Here is a 21115-nt window from a genome sequence, read left to right on the forward strand (position 1 = left end):
CATCAGTGACCACAGAACACTTCACGTTACTCTCACTGCAGGGTCGCACTGCGTTTTGGCTGAAGAGAGAGGACAAAGGGGGTGTGTGTGTGTGCGTGTGCATGTGTGTGTGTGTGTGTTTGGTGAGGATTTCTGAAAGCTGAAAATAAACCCACAGATGATGCACATTAATACAGCTGGAGTAGTGGACAGTACATTTACTCCAGTGTTGGGCTTAGGTACAATTTTGAGGTACTTATACTTTTCTGTTTTTTGCTACTTTCTGCTTCAACTCGAGTGTAAACAGCAAAAGTTAGGCCTTCAGGGTACACTGCTGATGAGGAATTTTTATTTCAAAAATAAAATTGCTTCAAATTAAACAGTATGCATAGCATTTAAATGAGCTCTATGTTGACAAGATACAACATTAAAATGATTCTTACACGTTTATGCATCAGAAATATGAATCTGATATTGTAATATGTGGTAATATAACTGAACAGAGTGATTCTGATGCACTGTCAGTACTTTCATTTTTGCAGATAATAATTACATACTTTTGCTTAAGATTTTAAATGCATGACTTCCTCTTGGAGGTGAGTATTTTTTACAATGTTGTATCGCTATTTTTACTTATGTCAAGGATCTTAATGCTTCCTCAACGACTGATATTGTCGTCATGTCACTAAATTTATACAAGTGTTCCTTCACAAAATGAGGTCTGATGAGTAGAAACGTAGGAAAATAGTGTTTCCTTTCAAAAGGTAAACTAACACCCACTATCCTGACGTATTGAAAGTTACGTTTCAGATATCTGTAGAGTTCCAAAATGGATATAAAGCCATAACACTGCGTAACACAACTCCTAAAAAGTCCTCATATTTATGAGGAACATTGGGTAAAAAAGTAAGGCCAGTGAAGAAGCTGAACAGTCAGCAAATTGAACAGAATTCACCATTCACAGGATTATTGCTCTGTTGTTGGAAATGAGATGAACGACACAAATCAGAAGCTGATGTTTGACAGCAACTGTTGCACAGCAGCAGTCTGCTGGAGCTCCCTCCTCCTCTCCCTCCTCCTGCTCCCACTGCTGCTGCTCCCAGCAGGGGAAGGGAGGTAGTTTACTGGGTTCCTAGACTGCTGTCTCCCCCTATTGACCAGATGATTTAACTGTAGGTGTGGAGCCAGTGTGGAGAGAGACACTGAGAAACACAAGAAAATGTTTGTGAAAGTAGGAATAGGAAGTGCCGATAGCTGTTGAGAGTGCTGAAGTCATCAATTAGTTTCACTGCTATCTTTTTTCTTCAGGGCTGATCTTTTACTTGCCATGTTCTTTTACAATAAATTCATTTGTCTTTCAATGTTTCCTTCATTATTTTAGTTAGAGTATAGAAATAAATGTCCTCCATATCTGATTTAAATGGTGAAAATCACTCTTAGGAAAATCCAGCTGAATAGAACAGCGCTGGCTGGTAGGCACTGTGTGTATGTTTGAGAGAAAGTGTGTGTGGTGTGTGTGTGTGTGTGTGTGTGTGTGTGTGTTTTCTGCGGTGGTTATTGGAGGGGGGGGAATGGGATCAAATTCCTCTACTTTGACGTCACGTGCTGTCGCCCAATCCGGTTCGGGCTTTCCTGTGCGGCATGGTAACGCTGTTATAAAGCCCCGTGCAGACCATTTGCAGTTCAAAGCACTCACGCGTTCTGGGGATTGTATTTGGAGACCAGAAAGGAGCACTTTACCATTTCACCCTTCAGAGTTGAAAGCAAACTTTTACCAACTGGCTTGTTTTTGCCCTTTCAAGTGCGGACCCGCTTGCAGAAAACACGCTAATCCTCTCGGAGCCCGTCAGAAGCTCATGCGTAAAGACACTCGCTCTCCAGATCGGTTTTACGCACCGGAGCCAAGGAGAATCAGCTGAATTTTCTGTGCACTTCTATCAGTTGAAAGACTTTGGTCACACTCATCCTGGCACGGTAAAGTCCATTTACAGACCCCTCCTCTCGCGAGAAAGCAGAAATAACTGCCCCGTTTCACGCGTAATTTGGTACCAGACAGTTTTTCGTATGAATCTCCTCGACCCTTACCTGAAGATGACGGAGGAACAAGACAAGTGTCTCTCTGATGCCCCGAGCCCGAGCATGTCCGAGGACTCCGCGGGCTCTCCGTGCCCGTCCGGCTCGGGCTCCGACACCGAGAACACCCGGCCGTCGGAGAACGGGCTACTCAGGGCGGACGCAGACTTCAAGAAGGACGAGGACGATAAGTTTCCCGCTTGCATCCGTGACGCTGTGTCCCAGGTGCTCAAGGGCTACGACTGGACCCTCGTGCCTATGCCAGTGCGCGTTAACGGATCTTCTAAGAACAAGCCTCACGTCAAGAGACCGATGAATGCCTTCATGGTGTGGGCTCAGGCTGCGCGGAGGAAGCTGGCGGATCAGTACCCACACCTGCACAACGCGGAGCTCAGCAAAACTCTGGGGAAACTCTGGAGGTGAGTGTGAATGCTCCACTTTTACGCACATATTTAGAACGCAATGAGAGAGCCTTCATTTATAACTTTTTATGTGTTTTATCTCGTGTCTGTTTTGCACATTTAAGCCAAGTTACACTTTATTTTCTCTGCGAACCAAATCAGCTGAATGACGTTAGTAACGTAATGACTTTTTTTTTTTTTTTGGAATAGATTTAAAGCAGTCTTAATTGCAATCGTAACAATACATTAATGGTCCTTTTCACGCACAGACTTCTCAACGAAGGGGAGAAGCGGCCGTTTGTGGAGGAGGCTGAGCGGCTCCGTGTGCAGCACAAGAAGGATCACCCGGACTACAAATACCAGCCCCGACGGAGGAAGTCGGTGAAAAATGGACAGAGCGAGTCGGAGGACGGCAGCGAGCAGACGCACATTTCTCCTAACGCCATCTTCAAAGCTCTCCAGCAGGCGGACTCCCCGGCCTCCAGCATGGGAGAGGTACACTCCCCGGGTGAGCACTCAGGTGGGCAGAAGGAAAATACACTTTTTTCAGTGTTCTCAGAAGTTGCTTCCCTCAGTGCTTGTTTGAGTGCCTCATGTTCTCTCTCAAGATCTTTTTAACATCTCTTCTCAGCACTGTTGTTTTGCTTAAAAAGTATCATACTAAATGAATATAGAATGCAAAATCTGATCTGTTCCTTTATGTCTTTTTTTGCCTTCCAGGCTCCCAGGGCCCCCCTACCCCTCCCACCACCCCAAAGACTGATGTCAGCTCAGGCAAGATGGACCTAAAGCGTGAAGGTGGGCTCCGCTCCCTGCCCGATGGCCCCGGCGGGCGTCAGCTCAACATCGACTTCCGCGATGTGGACATCGGGGAGCTGAGCAGCGACGTCATCTCCCACATTGAGACCTTTGACGTCAACGAGTTCGACCAGTACCTCCCACCTAACGGGCATCCCGGCTCTGCCAGCGGCCCTGGCAACACCACCCCAGTCAGCTACACCGGCACCTACAGCATCAGCAGCGGCGCCCCTGTCAGCCCGCAGGCAGGAGGCGTTGCAGCGTGGATGGCTAAAAGCCAAAGCCAGCAGGGACAGCAGCAGCACACCCTGACCACCCTGGGGAGCAGCGGCAGCTCAGAGGCGGCTCAGGCCCAGCACAGGACCCAGATCAAGACGGAGCAGCTGAGCCCGAGCCACTACAGCGAGCAGCAGGGCTCCCCACAGCACGTCGCCTACAGCCCCTTCAACCTGCAGCACTACAGCCCCTCCTCCTCCTACCCGGCCATCTCCAGGGCGCAGCAGTACGACTACTCCGACCACCAGGGGGGCAGCACCGCCGCTGCCTCCTACTACAGCCACGCGGGGGCGGGGCAGGGCTCGGGGCTGTACTCGACTTTCAGCTACATGAGCAGCCCCAGCCAGAGGCCCATGTACACGCCCATAGCCGACAACACGGGGGTGCCCTCCATCCCTCAGAGCAGCCCGCAGCACTGGGAGCAGGCTCCGGTTTACACCCAGCTCACCAGACCCTGAGCCGCCCCGGCAGACTAAGAGACAACACACACAAACACACACACACACACACACACACACACACACACACACACAGGCACACACAATGACATGTACAGCCACACACACATGGAACACATACTCACTCCAATACACTTTATCCCAGGGAGAGCTCTTCGTGCAGAGCCACTCCCTGAGTCAGACACTTGAATTAGAAGAAGAGGAGAGCTGGACTTGTGATTGGCTCACGTCGTGCCTTGCTATTGTATCTTGATAGAAACTATATATATTTTTAGAGAGATGAGAAGACTTAGGAAAATCCTCTGTGAGGACTTATTGATTGTTGATATTTCAGTAGGTACTGTGTATGTTTCTTTTTGTTTTTTCCCTTCATACGCTGGCAGTTTGTAACCCATGGGGGTGGGGGAGGGTTTGGGTAATTATTTGTACCTGTAGATATAAAACAAAAAGCTTTATGTGTCAAACAGTTCAGCAACTAACCACTCATGGTAGTGCAGTATCTGGTTCTCTGTTCACTTTCATGCAAGGATCTGTGTGTTTTTTGTTTTTTTTGTTGCTTATGCTTTTCTGTGCCATTCAGCAAGTATGGTTTGTATTTAAGCTGTTGATTTTTTTTTCCTCAAGTTATGTGTCATGATCATTGGAGAAGCTATTAGGCAATACAGAGAAAGAGAGGAGAGACTTGGTTTCACAATGCTGTGCTGTCTTGACGGGGCAGACTGCAGCCCTTTCCACCATCTGTGCCTTGGATTTTTACATTTTCGCAAACTTTGTGTATGCGTGTGTGTGTGAGAGAGAGTGTGTGTGTGTGTGTGTGTGCGTGCAATGGCCACAGCTGAGATTACACTTACCGTGCAACAGCGTGTGTTTGACAGCTACAGGAAGTCACCTTTGACCCCTTGGGTGTCCCCCTGCAGTCTCCCGCCATGCTGGTGTCCAAAACACTCCCTTCACCCCTCCCCTCTGGACAAATCCAGTTTAAAACTTTATTTATTTATTAGCTTTAATTTTATTTCAAAGTAATTATTTTGCTTACTATTCTTATAACTAATGAATTGTCCTCTTTGCAATGTAGACGGCATATAATTCCCCCCCCCCCATTTTTTAAATTTTGATTTTCAACCCTGGGGTACTTAGACAAAATGGTACACGTTGTAATCGTCTTTTTTTTGGTTTATTTATCTTATGTAAATGTCTATTTTAAGTATGTATTTGCCTTTTTCTGAGGGTCGGGGGGGTACTATCTAACGAAATGTGTACGGATTATTTGTTATTTGTGAATTACCTTTGAGTTGGACTTTAAACTATGGCTGAAAGAACTGGAAAATGTTATCTCAGTTGCAAGGATTTTACAGTTTTTCTATTTGTCTTTTTTGTTTGTGCCATCAGCAGAGGGACTGTGCATCCTCTCTGCTCTGCAAGCTCCATTTCCTTTTCTCTCAATATCAAAGAACTGATGTTTCCAATACTCTTTTTTTCCCTCTGTGATCTTGCCATGTATTTGTACTGTCTTTAAAGACTCTTTTGTATATGTATTTGCAATAAAAAAAGAAAATGCTATTGAAAAAAAGACAGTTTGTCATGTGTACCTCGGCATAAATCTCAGGAAACATTCAGTTATGCGACGTCAGCATGCTGGCTTACCCATGATAGCGAGACACCTTCCGACAGATCGCACCTCATGTTTTCCACATGCCACATTCAGTGAAAGGGTTAAAAGAAGAGTGCCAAGAAACAGGACGAGTGTTTGTTTTCCCAGAAGCCTTGTTTTTTTTCCTCCTGCTTTTATTTTCTTCTTCCCTCTCTCCCTGTCAGCTGGTAGCAGCAGGGGATGAGGCTCTGGGGGACCTGGAGGGGGGCACTCGATATAGTAAGTGCTGTAAAACTACTGAAAAGAATCAGAATTTATTTCAATAGAAGATACTTGGGAGAGAAAGAAAGTGGGGTGAACAGGTCCTGCTTCGATAAAATCCTGGTAGGGGAGGAAGAGATTCGTGCAAACAAGTCACACACTGCAAAACTGGACTGGGAAAGACTTTTAGCTCAAGCTTTGCCCTGCATGCATATGAAGACTGCACAGTGAGCGAGCTAAAATGTCAGGTTAAGCTTTTTTTATTCATTTCTGGAATGTGGAATATATACACAGCATGGGTGGATGTGGATGCAATTACATAAACACGCAATCCGATGCAACCCAGTGCAATAAGTAAATATCAGCCTTGTGGCTTTTACTATTTATTTATCTGATCCTATTTGAGACCATATCAAAAAATTTCCTGTCAAGAAAAGACACAGCTGCTTCTTTGAAGTTCATCGCCATGAGGACTTCATTACTGTATCACTGGCATGTTCTCAAGGAAAAATGAGGTCTGATAGTTTTATGAAATTTGCCAGAGATTAAATGATGAGTTGATTAATCAGTCAACTGACAGAAAAGTCATTCTGACAAACAGCTGTGTCGGCGATCAAGCGAGACGGCTGTGAGAATTTGCTGCTTTTTTTCTGTCAAACTGAATGTCTTTGCATTTTGGACTGTTGGCCAGACAAAGCAAGACATTTGATACATACATACAGTATATGATTAATCAAAAAAGTAATAGATGAAAATATAATAGTGACACCCGTCAGAGCTCCTGGTCCAGTAACATCTTTGGGGAATTGTCAGGTGACCTTTTCCTAAAACCTCCTGTGGGCAGACATCTTCCGTCTGTTTTGGGGATCAGTATTACCCACAAACCTCAGAATGGGATCAACAGTTTTCGAACGGGGATTAGACATTTGCCATTTTGGCCTTTGTTTGAAGGTTGACAGCAAAGAGATAGACAGGAAGTGTGGGGAGAGAAACATGCAGCAAACGTCCCCAGCTGGAATCTAGTCAGGTATGTTGTGTTGTTCATTTGGTTTGTATGGTAACTCTCTCTCTGTTTGTGTCGCGTGTCAGCATGTGTTTTCTTGTTGAGCTGCATGTCTGTATAAAGCCCCATCTCAGGACAGATGTTTCAAACTAGATGAGCCTTTAAATAATGCGGTAGGTCTATGCTTCATTGGTTGATGCTACATAACTGTCCCTATTCAATACCCCTATTATTCACTTGTTGTTAGGCAAATTGGTGATTCTTGGTGTAAATGATTTCACTTGAAAAAAGAGCAGGGATAATATTCTTTGGTTTGATAAGTCCGACAAAAGTTGGACTATCTACAGAGTGCGGCAGACCTTGAACCTAACATGACACGGATAGCAGTGCCGCCTAACTTTTAGGGATCTGACTGAGGGGAAATTTCTGACTATTGTACGATTTACCCGTTATGGAACTTTGCATTTGTTCTTGGGCTCCCTTCAAGCAGACCATCTGTTACAGAGCTGCAACCATCACAACTAATTAACAACTAAAAGGCAAAAACAAAACACATAACACTCCATGCACGTCTTTCAGTTGTTTCTTATTAGTTTGATGAAATATTATATTTTGAATATCGAAGCGGGCACAAGCTGCTCAAACAGCAGACCCCTCCCCTCGGGTCCTTAGCGCTGGCATCTGACAAAGGTCAAGGAGGGGAAACACAGAGTGATGTCACGCTGCCAGGGGACCAAACACCATTTTCCTATGATGTGGATTATGTGTTAGGCGACACAATGTTTTCGTACTCATTGGAGGCAGCTTTTGAACACGAGACGGGGACGGACATGCAGCCAAGACTCACTTTGTACTGCATGACTGCTGATGGACTGCGGCCTTGCAGCTGCCTCCCCATGAGGAGTTATTTGGAATAAAACAGTTTTTTTGGTTATCGCAGCCATCGCATAATAAAAGCAGAGGCTTGGTAACTAGTCAGCTGAGAGCTGCAGACATTTCTGTCACTGATAGGAATTTACATTTTGAGTTTCCATGTGCTGACAGATCGACGCAGTTGGATGATGGATCTGTCTACGGGTTCTTGTCACATAAACAAAAATGCCATCGCTGCACTAGAAAGAAGATACAGCACATTGACTGCAGGAACACGGAATCTATCTGCAATCTGTCTCTGCATGAGAACAGCATGTCCCAGTTAGAGGACATATGACATGACTGTACGCAGTTGGTAATCTGTAAGTACAACAGACGGAGTTGTCAAGGGGAAAAAAAAGTCCCCTGACAAGTTATTTTCTTGTCAGCTCCTCGCCCACTACCTGCCCTGCACTGGTTAAGATGATAAATGTAAACCGTGTAAAATGTGTGCCATCTGGTTTAACTGCACTGCAACACAACACGGACTCCTGTATGTGTCGTATGGATAAACCCACTGTAACATGGCTTTTTCTAAACAATACATCTTCAGGTCATCATGCAGCATTAGCTACGTGATAAAAGCTACAGTCAGCATTTTGCACTCTGATGGCTCTGAATGGCAGTGCTGTAATTTGAGGACCTCAGAGCCATCCTTATTATATAACATGAGTAAACAGCACACTCTACCAACTTGGCTGGTCTGCGATGCTTCAAAGCCAAGGAGACTAAAGGGACTAGACATGAAAAAGAGAGTTACTGAGCCTAATCTGAAATGTAGCTTAAACATTTCTTTCATTTCCCACTGTTCAATTCCGATAAACAAAAGCAAGTGGCACAAGAGGATTACAGTATGTCCTCTTCAAACTGACAGTCATTACTCAAACTCATGCTGTGCAGCAGAGCATTGTTCAAACCCATAGGGGAAGTGTGTACATTATAAAATAGGACCTATAACATCTAAAATGTTTCCTGACAATGGAATGATATTTCACACAGTGCAAACATTGAGTAGTTTGAACAGTGAGATGGAACAAGCGGATACAGAATATAGTATATGTGATACTATCAGTGTAAAATAATATGATGACTCCAACCTTCCAAACTGCAGAAGCTGCAAAATGAGAGGAAACTGGATGCTAAGAGGTCACGATTTCACAAGTCATTCAAAAGGTGTTTCAGGTCCCAAATGGTGACACTAAACCAGGACTTGTACAGGAGACAAATCATTATGAGATAAGATGTGTCTCACAGTATGACCAGGATGCGTTTTCATCAATAGACAAATTACCCAGCAGGGACAGAACAGTATGATCATACTAGACACGAGATGCTCAGTTTGAGCATATGAAGTGAATGTAGGTGCCTCGGTGACTTGGGGTTTGGGATGGTTTTCAGCACCACTTCTTCATGAAAATCTCACCCTGTGCAGCTTTAAAAAGATCTCCAGTTCACATGCTGGACTCTTTCTATGAAAGACAAAGAGAGAGGTGGGATAACAAAGTAAACAAGAGCGGGAAAGACAGATGGCAGGATATCAAAGGTGGAGTGTAGGCCGACTGCGGTCAGGAGCAAGTAGCACATCGTCCCATCTGAAAAAGCCATCAATCTCTGCAGCGGTCGCATGACAGGGGAAATGGTAGTAACAAGCACAGGACAGATGACATGTTTCATATGGATGTTTTCCACAGCAGACAGCCAAGCAGACAAGTCACGTCACATCAAAGGCATGAGCACTGCTTCGGCCAAATAAGCTGCGATCGCAGTGAGTTCTGCACGATCGAAACCAAAGGAGTTCGAAGCAAAAGTGCACATTTGACTGAATCAGGTTCTACGAGGTGGACGATTGAGTCCTGAGTAAAATAAGATCTGAAAGGTTCTGCTCACAAACACAGGTGTTTGCACGAAGTTGCAGGAATAACGCGAGGTTACCAGACTACATGAAACAATAAGAATGATAAAGATGTAGCCTCTTTTAATCAAGCACAATCTATACACAACCACACAGTACAGGCATCAAATCATATAAAGTGGAAACTCCTTTGTGGTTGGACCTTTAAATAGTCTAAAATCGTCCTCTTTCCTAACGCTGTGACCTTAAAGTGATGTTCACATACTACTTTGCAACAACAAAAACAGCAAAATATTCATACACAACATCTGTATCTATAATGTTCACTTTCAAAATATAAGCCCAATCCCAAAAAAAGTTGAGGAGCTGTGTAAAATAAAACAGACTGCAATCATTTGGAAACAAACTGTGTTTACAGACAACAGTTTTATGAAGCATCCCTGAGTCCATGTATTAATATCTTTTATCCAATCATGTGTTCACAAAGTGGTGAACCTCTCTCCATCCTTGCTTCATCCAATGACTGAGCTTTTTTGACGATGCCCCTTTCATACCCAATCACGATGCCATCACCTGTTACCAATGAACCTGTTTACCTGTGGAATGTGGAATCCAAACAGGTGTTTTTGGAGTATTCCACAACTTTCCCAGTCTTTTGTTGATCCTGTCCTTAAAAATGATTAGTTACATTTAACTTGTTTCAATTATTGGCAGTTTCTGTTGACATGTTTAGACAACTCAAAGCACTCGGGCATATTAGCGAACGGCACTTTCCAAATATCGAAAACATCAGTGAGACAGAACGCGCTTACTTTTTAAATGTTTGACCGAATCCACGATTGTTCCATAACTGAGCAGGCCGAACAAGAATGCACACCCTTTCTTGGGAATGAAAAAGTGCCAAAATCCTTGCAGTAATTACATTTCCTCCAAAAACATGTTTTGCAAGAACATTTAGTACAGTGTTGGCATGTCTTGGTCAGGTAAGTGAGAAAATGTTTTGTGTGAGTCATTTGGGTGGACACAAAGAGAAATAAATGGACAATACACAACAGAAGGTTAGCTAAAAACGATTCAGACAAATATTTCTGTCTTCATAATTGCACTACATAGCCAATGCTAAAACATTCCTGAATTTAAGGCTCCAGACAGGATGGCAGTCCCAGCCTCAAACCGCCTCCCCCTGCGTCACAACACATACTTCTAATTTACAACACTGCAAACTCTTAATGAACAATGTTCGTCCCATTACAGGCATTTGCAGGACGCTGATCACGGGTGACAATGCAGGTCAGCTGGATTTGAACCAGAACTAATCATACAGGCATGTCCGCGTGACGTCAGAGGCTCTGAGTGACAGCACTAACCGTAGACTGCCGTGCTGATTACCATCCGATACCCTTCCAGAAGGGTTGTCCGGTTATAGGCTTGATACGGGTGACAATTAAGGACCGCACCATTGTTGGAGTAGTGTGAGGTTTGAAAGACGGAGCATGACAGGGCGCTGGTGGAACTCTGGGTTCGGCATGAGTGGGGAGGGTCGGGAAGAAATGTTTATCTCATCGATCTCTGAGGTCACTATAGATGCATTAACATGGTGTGGTGCAGGCAAGACAGCTAAGAATATAGTTCTGTAAATAACGGGGACCGTAATCTAGATGAGTTCATTCCCAGATGACAGTCTGTTTGGAAAGACACATAATACGCACGGGAAAATATTACGGGAACTGCTAACAAGCTAGCTGCCAACAAGCTATTTCTTGCTTGCCTTTGTGAAAATCACAAATGGTTCCAAATGCTCACCTAGATACAGTACACTCGTTCAGCTTAGGATAAAGTAAACTGCTGAAACTTGGTTACATTTCTAGAAAGACAGATGACAATAGATTGGACCGAGTTACATAGGCTAGCTGCACAGTAGCTATGTTAGCGAGCTCGATTCAAACCGAGCATTTCCTCAGCCTTGCTTCCATCCACTGAGCTGCAGTTTGTTGATGCTGAACAGGGCCTTCAATGAAAGTAGGAGGCGGTGTTAATGTGGGCAGTTTTCCCAGGGGAAAAAAAAAAGGAAAGACAATTAATATTCTAAACCAATTGCTCTCGGAGAATCTGCCCCCTCCTGAACCCATGGGTGGTCTTTTCAAATGCAAAACACTGCACAAAGCCAGGACCCCGGTTTGAGAGCAAGAGCCTGTGATAGAGACACAGAGAGAGAGAAAAACAGACAGATGGAGAAAGACAAAGAGAGAAAGAGAGAATATGCCGAGTAACAACTCCGGAAAAAGGAGGATGGTCAAAGCATGCAGGCATAAAGAGATAAATAAGTGAAAAAATGTATGTGGGAAGGATTGTTGACAAGCACGAAGGAAACTTTGATTGGGTTCTAATTGCTGGGGCTTTAAGTCCTAATCATGTGTGCGTGTGCATGTGTGTGTGTGTACTAGTCTCCTGCAGAAAGCTGTGTGTACTCGACGAAGTACTGTTGTGGTGTTTTTAATTTTTGCTCACAGGCAACATGCCTTAATGAAACAATGAGTTTAATTGCATTTCTGCAGCCATCCAGCAACATGGGAAAATGAAAAACACAACGTGAGCCTCAGTCTGGAAATCAAGACCTTATTAAAAGCAGTGGAGAGCTGCATTGTTTTTACTTATTTAGCTGATGGGCAACAATATGAACTGTAAGAGTTGGCTTCATGGTGCTGCACGGCTGCTTTTACAGCATGATTCTGACACACTGCAGTCATGGGTAGTTCTGAACACAGATACCACTCACATACAAATATGCACCACTATGACTACAGGACATTTAAACTCATGTGTGTCCTATATATGTGAGTGCCCTTGTGTACGCTCCCCATTTCCTTCCTTTCTAGACCTGGTCCAGGTCTTTGCATGTGTATGTGCGCATGTATGCGTGTGGGGGGCAAGTGACCTCTCGTTACAAACCCCCTGACCCTCCCAAAAAGCCACTTCTGATCAGAGCGGAAACTGTACATCAATGTGGAAAAGCCAGTGTGGAAGATTTTACTATGCTCTTACACAGCTGGAGGTCTCCTGTGGAAACGAGCATCTGTGAACTGAACCGCTACAAGCAGAAAGCTGCAATCGTTTGGTGCAGTCAGGTCAGTTGACGTGGTCAGGATTTCATCTATTTACCATCCATTGCTGACAGAATCAGCAGGCCGTAAGGGTCTCCACTCATCTCTCCACCTGGTTGAATGCAGTGGTGGAGAGTTGAGTGGACCTTTACCTCAGGAAGTACTTACAGAATCAAAAGTGAAATTATTTCCTATGCAGAAACACGTCTTTCAGAGTAATATTATTAAACACATATTGTGTTATTGAATATTATTACTGAATGTCATCAATGTGTAGCCAACTTAAGGTACTTAATACACTGATAGTTTAATAGCCAAGTGCTGCTTCATAGGCTTTGTATTTAAAATCTTCATCTGAAAAGTCACTAGTGACTAAAGCTATCAGATACATTTAGACACACTGAGAAGCAAAGAAAGGAACTTGAAGACAGTCAGACCAAACTCAAACAGACTGAAGGATAACTACGCCTGATCAGAACAAACAAACATAAAGAGAGAATGCCAACCTGTACATAGAATCTGTACATAATGTCCATATACATTGTTGTTTGTCTATTCTGTACCCTGTACACTTTTTTTTTATCTTGACCCTTTTGTGCCACTGTTTTTGCCTTTTGTTATACTTGCTGGCTGCAACGACTTAATTTCCCTGCTGTGGGATCAATAAAGACTTATCTTGTCTTATCTTGCCCTGGTGGCAGCATGATGTGCCACCGATTTACAAGCAGCTGCTGTGCAAACAAGTGGCAATATGTGTCATTTTCCCCTGCATTTCACAGTTCGCACCAGCTGTCTCGCCATGGTCTCCTAATGATTATGGCGTACCACAAGCTGATGGAGCTGATAGCTCTGATCCACTGTGGTATTAAACACATTTAACAAACATCCCCAAAGGCTCACAGCAGCAGAGCAGGGCCTGATGACTTGTGTCACAGGTTGCGAAGGAGTTACTAGAAATCCAGTGCATGTGAAGACTTCTAAATGGAGGTATAGCATCAAAAGATTGTGGGGACAGTATGTGGTTGAGGAAGTGAAAGTCTGATGGAAAAATTACATTGAACTGGGCAAATTATTACAAGCACCAACCAAGATATTGAGATGACTGAGATTTTCATTAAACCTCACTTGACCTGTTAATCTGTGGGTTGTAGACGCTAACAGAGCACTATCAGAGGAGGATGTTGCTTTGTAAAGAGCATGGTTGTGCTCTTTATTTATTCCTCACCCATCCCTGTGGATGAGGGAAGTGTGGGTGGAGGCCAACAGTCCACCACAGATTGGTATATGCTGAGCTTCACCCACTTTTGATGTTACCATGTGGAAGCTGAAGATACTCTGACTGCCATTTCCTTGCCACGTCAAACTGTACCTCAGGTACACTCATTCAGTTTGGTTAGTTAAAGCACTTTTTTCCCCCAGCATATTTTCACCCTGACACTGCAGTGCAGCTCCTGTTCTGGATATACAGTATAGTCCAATTACCCTCTTGCACTGAATTCAAAATCTTGCTTTTATTCTTCAACTCTTCACTCACACATGAACATTGTTTTCCACAAGCGAGGCACCTTCCAGTGCTTCACTCAGCTTTTCCAGATTCTTCCATTTCACTCTCTTCCATACAGAATATAATGAGTCTACCTTTACATTTCCCCACCATTTACTGTCCTGATCCAGTGCAACTTTCAGTGAGTAGAAAAGCTTCAGTTCCGAGATCACCAACATTACAGGCTACAAGTATCAGAAACACCAACTCCCAACAATGTAGATAACAAAGTAGCGTTCCTATGTTCTGTAATGTGTAACCCTTTAATATTTCCTCAAGCTTGCAAGCTTAACTGAATACCCCTACAGATCATTCACAGGTGAGACCTGCCAGGTAAAAAGCAAAGAGGGGCTGAGGGACTAAATTTGTCACTCACCAACTGCTTGAGTGTACTCATAGGAAAACACTTTTTTAGATTCACAAAACCTCTCCTGGATTCCGACCAGCAACCTTCCCTTGATCACATACATGTAACTTTCACATCCCAACTGGTCAGCAGCTTTATGGGGGTCTTGAGTGTTCCATCGGGGGTCTTGAATCTTTCCAGTGGCTTGTGGATTGGGGAGGAAGGGCTTACTATTATGTTGAGGTTTATGAGCTTCTAGGGGCCTTGACAACTGGCCAGTGCTGATAAATCCCTGTGAGTTATTTCACAGCGGTAGAATATTTCACTGATGCAGAAATGAAAGTGGACAGCACAGCAGACTCCCCCAGGACTGAAGTTCATGGGCAGAGAAAGCTTGACAGTGCTTTGTTCGTGCAAATGCACACAACTACAAACTGTTACATGCATGCATGCTCACAGACACTTCACTCAGATCATTTCAAACAGTTTATGCTTGGTAGACAACTTTGAAAGAAGTGGAAATGTGAAGTGGGGAGTAAGCAGAGAGTGTGTGAGTGTTATATATTTCTCTCAGCAGCTGGTGGAAACCAAAGCAGTGCGAATATTGAATTTACATATATAACATTTTTGGTCATTTATAACACAGTGAAGAAGGATGTCTTATTCCTACTCAAAAGGTGCATGGCGTCCCTTTAGTATCACTTACTGATGGACAGCCAAGAGGGTAACCATAGAAGCTGTAGGATTCAGTTACATCCCAAAATACTGGATTTATCATTCATTCTCTATCCACAAATGCTCGAGCCAAGAAGTAGCAAAAGTGACATTTTCATACGACAATACAGGGGACCATAACTTTTCGCTGCAACAGTTGTTGCTGTCTAAACAATTTTCTTTGCATAAAATCTCATGCTGTCTTTTTAATCTCTCGGCTCCATCTCCCTCCATCTGTCTCTCTCAACTTTGTCCCCCTGTATCTCCCTCTATCTCTGCTGTTCGGGTTTCAACTCCCACTAATAATTTCCCTTTCCAGTCACAGCTCCTCAAAACACCCACTCACCTCACACACCCACCAACCCAATGTGTGAACCATCCTCCCTGCCAAGGGATGCACACACAAAACCAGCTCTCACACACACACACACACACACACACACACACACACACACACATACACACACACACACACATACAGAGCCACCACATGAAAAGGCTGCTGCACTGTAATAGATAGGCAAGGCTTTGGATGGTGACACCTCGTATCCATCACTGGGGCTTATCTGTCGGGCCGAGCTGGGAGGTTCAACACAACACAGCCAGATGTAGAGGCGGCAGGGAGGGAGATCATCCCATCTCTGCAGTTCTGCAAACCACCTAGTGCACTGCACCACATGGGGAGGGGGACATGGAGAAGGAGTGGGAGATGGAGAATAAAGAGCCAGAGGGAGAGTACCAGCTGTTCTATCCCGATACATAAACATGTTTTTGAGCAGATCAACATGCTGCAAATGAACAGGTTTCATCCGCTTTCTATGTGTCTGAAAACATTGAAAAAAAAAAGTTCAAGCGTTACGGGAAATATGCTTATTTGTTTTTTCCAGCAGTGAGATGGGATGAGCTGGAGTCAGAATGTGTTTAGCCTAGCTTAGCATACAGACTGGCTCTGTTCAAAGTTAACAGATACACTTAATGAAACCCAATGGTGGAATGTAACTAAGCACTTTTACTTTAAGTATTACACTTCAGTACAAATTTGAAGTACTTGTACAGTAGCTTACTTGAGTATTTCCATTATATTCAGCTTCTGTTTCTCAGAAGGAAACATTGTATTTTTTACTTTTTACTTTTCAGGGTTCATTTTTTTCATATCCCACCTGTTCAGTGAAAAGCATACATCTCCGAATTTGGTGATTTTAAGTGTAAACAAACTGAATTTTTCTGCTCAGTATTTCTGAACAGCACTTCCTGTGCATTACCAGATCTGGCTAGCTCGCTAGAGAGGGTAACTGCCATCATTTGGTGCTGAGCAGGCTGTGTACAGTGGGTATAAAACTCAACCAAGTTGTGGCCCTTAAAACCAAAACAATCAGCTGAGTGACACCAAAAAGCTTAATCTTGGTAGGTTTGTCACTACAAATGACCCCTGTCATATGACATGCAGTGTTAATTAGAGCAGACTGAATCAGAGATGGGAATGAGAACGAGCAGGGAAAAGGAGGAGGCACAGAGGCAGAATGTGTGTGTCATGTGTATATGTTTTCATGTATTTAGGACACGTGCACAGCGGTTGGATGGGGAGATAACCTTTATGATGTCATCAGCAGTATCTGGCAGCACTCAGTGGTTTCTGTCTCACACACACCAAACCTCACAGCTTTATCGCTCCCCAGGCCTTCAAAAAGGGGCTTATCACTAATGGCAAAGTCATGATTTACAGCAGCAGATCACCCTGCAGCGCTCACACACAAGTTTTCTGAGTAACTAAACACATGTTAGAAAGACTTGTAATACTGGGAACACGGCCAGGTCATCTGCAGAAAATATTCCTGGATGGAGATAATATAAATGAAAGTTGTTGCAGAGTTGACATAGAGGCTGACTGCTGAAGACAATTGATTTTGTGGAGAGTTTGCCTCAGTTGGCTACGTGTGTCGAAAGACAGAAACAGTGAGAAAAGCAATCAATTCACTGTTATTTACGTTCAAAGGACGACACTCTTTAATAAATCACTGGATCATCTTCAGCTAGTGTATCATTGACAGGCAGACTGTCTGGATGTTATTCATTGTCCACCTCATTGCTTTGCTATTGGTGTGTTTGTTTTAAAGACCTTTTGTTTTGGGGCTATGGACATTCCCTAGTAAAACGGCACCGCTCTGTGTTAGCCCTGTAAACAAGTCCTGCAGATGTCTGGCCTAATCAGGCCTGGTAAAACACAGTTAGCCCAGCCCAGGACCAGATATTAAGTATTAAAGTCATGCATGTCTGTCTCCATTTCTGGGTGTCTTAGCCTCTGATCCACTTATAAAACTAGTTATAGAAGAATGCTGGAAATACAAACTCATCAGATGTTGTTTACATCATCTGAGCATCTGCTATGAGCTGGTAAAAAATTACAATTGCAATCACCAATCATTATGACAGGGGAAAGTTCCATTAGCGATCAGTGGCACCACTTTCAAAGATCAAGACCAGCGCCATCTTTGATAGTGTATGTGTCTCTGGACTTCAACAGAAAAGAAGAAAAGAGATTTTTTATGATCAGAATAGATCTTTTTTTTTTTTTTTAATAGACATGCCTATAGACATTGTTTTACCAGTTTGTGAGTCACTAGGAGGATTTCCTACAATCTGGTGAGTTTCTGTTTCAACATTCTCCCTGTAACAAATATTCTGACTGGATCTGTGACTGTAATGTTTCAGTTCTGCAGTACTGCAGCTACGATCAGAGTGGGAACACGTGGAGGTCACGAGAGGTTGACGGCCTGTCTTATCTTACTCATGGTTATTATGCAAATGCATCAAAATCAACTTCACTATGTATCGACACTACAATGTTGTCAATATGTAAATAATGTAAATAATCAATAATAAGTGAACTTCTGTGATTTCTTTTAAAAATAGGTCAAATTTCGGCTGCAGAGGCTGAGATATCCTGACATTTACAGACTAAACTCCATAACCTCCCCAGCTGCATAATGGCAAGTGTATGCTACACTTACATAGCATAGCAAGCATGCACAGCATCTTTTCTTTGACTCTCCCCACCTGGGAAATGCTTTAAACTACACAACCACAGTTTGGAATTCAGGCTTTCGACTGAAATGATTTCCAAGCTCAAGCTGAGACAACCCTGATGACATCACCAGGGTTTTTTTTTTTTCAGACAGACGATTACTGCCAGAGTCCCAGAACACATTGCACAACAGTTTGAAGAGTTGACTGAACTTGATGCATACAAACTGTGGTGGGCACAAATATGAAGGGAATGCCAGAAACCAGCCAAACAGCTAACAGAGACAACCTTAGCTAAACTAAATTGAAGGTTATGTGATTTTCTCCACCATCTTGTCTTGCAACACTAGAGAATATTTTATACACAATCCCAAAGGCTGATCACATTTTTATCTGGACAGAGGACCAGGACAAGTACAGTGTGTGATTTCTAAAGTTAGTTCAAAGATTCTACAGATGCAGTTAAATCTATCATCTTAACTTTCCATCATGGTAATTGATAGGCTGTCTGGGGGAAAAGGAGCATTCCTGTAGCCTGACTCCCGTGTCTCATTTTCACTAATAGGACATAGCAACTGGGGAGATTCTGGCTCGGAGGAAACAAGGAACTTGCACCGGAGAGCAGCCAGGGAATGCAGCGAGGCAGACACAACAACTCAAAGAGAAAGCAGAGAGAGGAGTGGGTTGAAAGAGAGGGATGGAGAATAAAAAGAGCAAGAGATGCAAGATTTGCCAAAGTAGTAGTCTCTGTTTTTTTGTTTTACGCTAAAGGATGAGGTCCTAGAGCTGTGAAATTCAAGTCAGGGAGTGGGAGAGGTGGGATGAACATGCGCGCACACACACATTCAGAAGTGTTTATGCTAGCAGATGCTTCAGACACACCTGATTGAAAGACCATTCTGCAGTGGTCTTTCATCACATTGCATCATCTCATAATATTACATAGCTCGGTAATGTGAGGCTCTACTATGAAAATAATAGTAATAGCAGCCCAGCCTGAGGGAGCTGTGTTTGCTGTAGAAGTGAAATATGACTTGGAGTTAATCACGATATAACTCTCTCAAACATGATGCAATGCTGCTCGAGCCACTAAAAGACATTTAAGCCAGCCAATGCAAGCATGACTTGCAAGACCAAAACTCACTCAGGCTGTGTTTCTTGGTGAAAAGACAAAGACATCAGTCTTACCTGATTGGTTGAATTTGCTCAGAAATCCAAAGATTGAACTCATTTAAGGAGTCACTGGGTTAATTGTGCTAAAGCAACAAGGCCTTCCTGTGTCTGGCCTGCAGTTTCTGGATCTCTTACCTCCTTCACTTTCTTCTTCCTTTGATTCTTCTTCTTCTATGGGGTTTGCAGCAGCAGCTTGATGTTACTGCCTCCTTCTGGATGGAAACCCCATGAATGTCCAGTCTGATCAACCCACAACTATCATCTGCCCTCCCCACTGCCTCCACACTATAATATACTTCTTTTTTTTCTGTCATTGTACTTTAAAGTGGCATTATATAAATATGTTGTTTGGTCTGCTGTTTCTTTTCTTATGGCACTGATCACAATGACTTTTTTCCTCCCAGTAATGAAAAGTAGTTTTCAGAACCACACAGTTTGCTGTCTTGCTGAGACTTAGATGAGCAGATATGGTGCATACCATTCTGATGCATGTCAGATAAATGGAGGTGACCTTTAGAGGTGCAGCTAGGTGGATTTTGCTGCCTTCAGTGAGAGCCAGGCCAACTGTTTACCCCTTGTTCCAGTCTTTGCACGAAGCTAAGCTAAGCTAAGCTAAGCTAAGCTAAGCTAAGCTAACAACTTGCTGTCTAGCTTGATATTTACCATGTAGACATAAGAGTGGTATCAGTCAAAAAGGCAAGAAGGCAAATAAGTGTAGTTCTCTTTTTTCTTACAATGTCAACTCTGTTTTGGATTGAGTGTTAACGTCTTCATTTTCTTGCATTCTCCAAATAGTCTTCCAACTTTTTTTATTAACTTCTTTTTTTTCCCTCTCAATTCTCGCAATACCAAAATATTATGAGACCATCATGAGCGTGATTTCATCCAGCAGATCCTGATGCCCATTCCATGGACTCATCACTGAAAACATGAATGTGTACATACTGTGAGTATGACTGAAAACGTTCATTCTCCACACGTTGAACAGGTTAAAGGTTATCGCTGAGTTGTCACTCTGAAACCTGGGCAAAATTTCCCTTACTTTCTGCCTTGATCAGCATTTTGTATTGCACTCATGTGAAACTTCCTTCAGGGAATTCATTTTTCCAGTATACCATATCAGACAGCACTTGACTGCAGAGATACCTTCGATTCAAACACTCCGAAACAATTTCTCCAGCTGATGCTCCCACTTCCTTGCTCAATCAGCCTGCACTGCTCTTTCCATTGTTGATTACAGGTTGTCTTACAGCTTCCTGTATTTAGTTTGGAGTTATTATGTATTGTATTTTGTTTTTTCTGCCAGCTGCAAATTCCCTAAACAGACTATGAGGAATTAAAGTCTGTAGTCTAAGCCTTTAAAGAGGGTGTTCTTTACTGCGACTATGAGAACAAATGAAAACACAAAAAGGCAGCATGTGTGCTGAGTAAGGTAGAATTAGGAAATATAAGCTACTTTGTGCACATAACGGCAAAACAAATGTGTTTCTGTAACGAACAATACTTATTGTGTGTTCTTGATATTGTCTATGGAAGTGGACATTTTCTGAAGCTAATACGGCTTTACAAACACAGCTCATTATGACTAAACATAAACCAAAAGCTGTTCTGGT

At 43.2% G+C, this 21115-nt stretch overlaps 1 protein-coding gene and 1 long non-coding RNA gene across 2 annotated transcripts in view; one reads left to right on the forward strand and one right to left on the reverse strand.

Moving 5' to 3' along the window:
- Positions 1–19712, reverse strand: part of LOC143339557 (uncharacterized) — a 92008-nt gene extending 72296 nt beyond the window's left edge. Inside the window, exon 1 of the long non-coding RNA XR_013079331.1 lies at positions 19518–19712. This is a non-coding gene — a long non-coding RNA (uncharacterized LOC143339557). The remainder of the gene's footprint in view (positions 1–19517) is intronic.
- Positions 1665–5548, forward strand: LOC143339025 (transcription factor Sox-9-like). Its single transcript, XM_076760002.1, has 3 exons — positions 1665–2471; positions 2723–2973; positions 3174–5548. Exons 1-3 carry the CDS (start codon positions 2044–2046, stop codon positions 3983–3985), a joined length of 1491 nt encoding a protein of 496 aa, XP_076616117.1. The 5' UTR covers positions 1665–2043; the 3' UTR covers positions 3986–5548.
- Positions 19713–21115: the final 1403 nt, after the last annotated feature.

The sequence above is a fragment of the Chaetodon auriga genome, chromosome 20 (assembly GCF_051107435.1).
Source record: "Chaetodon auriga isolate fChaAug3 chromosome 20, fChaAug3.hap1, whole genome shotgun sequence".
In the NCBI taxonomy this organism is placed as follows: domain Eukaryota; kingdom Metazoa; phylum Chordata; class Actinopteri; order Chaetodontiformes; family Chaetodontidae; genus Chaetodon; species Chaetodon auriga.

What these genes read in the sequence shown, in the direction of transcription:
- LOC143339025 (XM_076760002.1), top strand. Translation starts at nt 2,044, where the DNA reads ATGAATCTCCTCGACCCTTACCTGAAGATGACGGAGGAACAAGACAAG. An exon ending in ACTCTGGGGAAACTCTGGAG is followed by an intron (nt 2,472 to 2,722) that starts GTGAGTGTGAAT and finishes TTTCACGCACAG; the next exon opens with ACTTCTCAACGAAGGGGAGA. An exon ending in CTCCCCGGGTGAGCACTCAG is followed by an intron (nt 2,974 to 3,173) that starts GTGGGCAGAAGG and finishes TTTGCCTTCCAG; the next exon opens with GCTCCCAGGGCCCCCCTACC.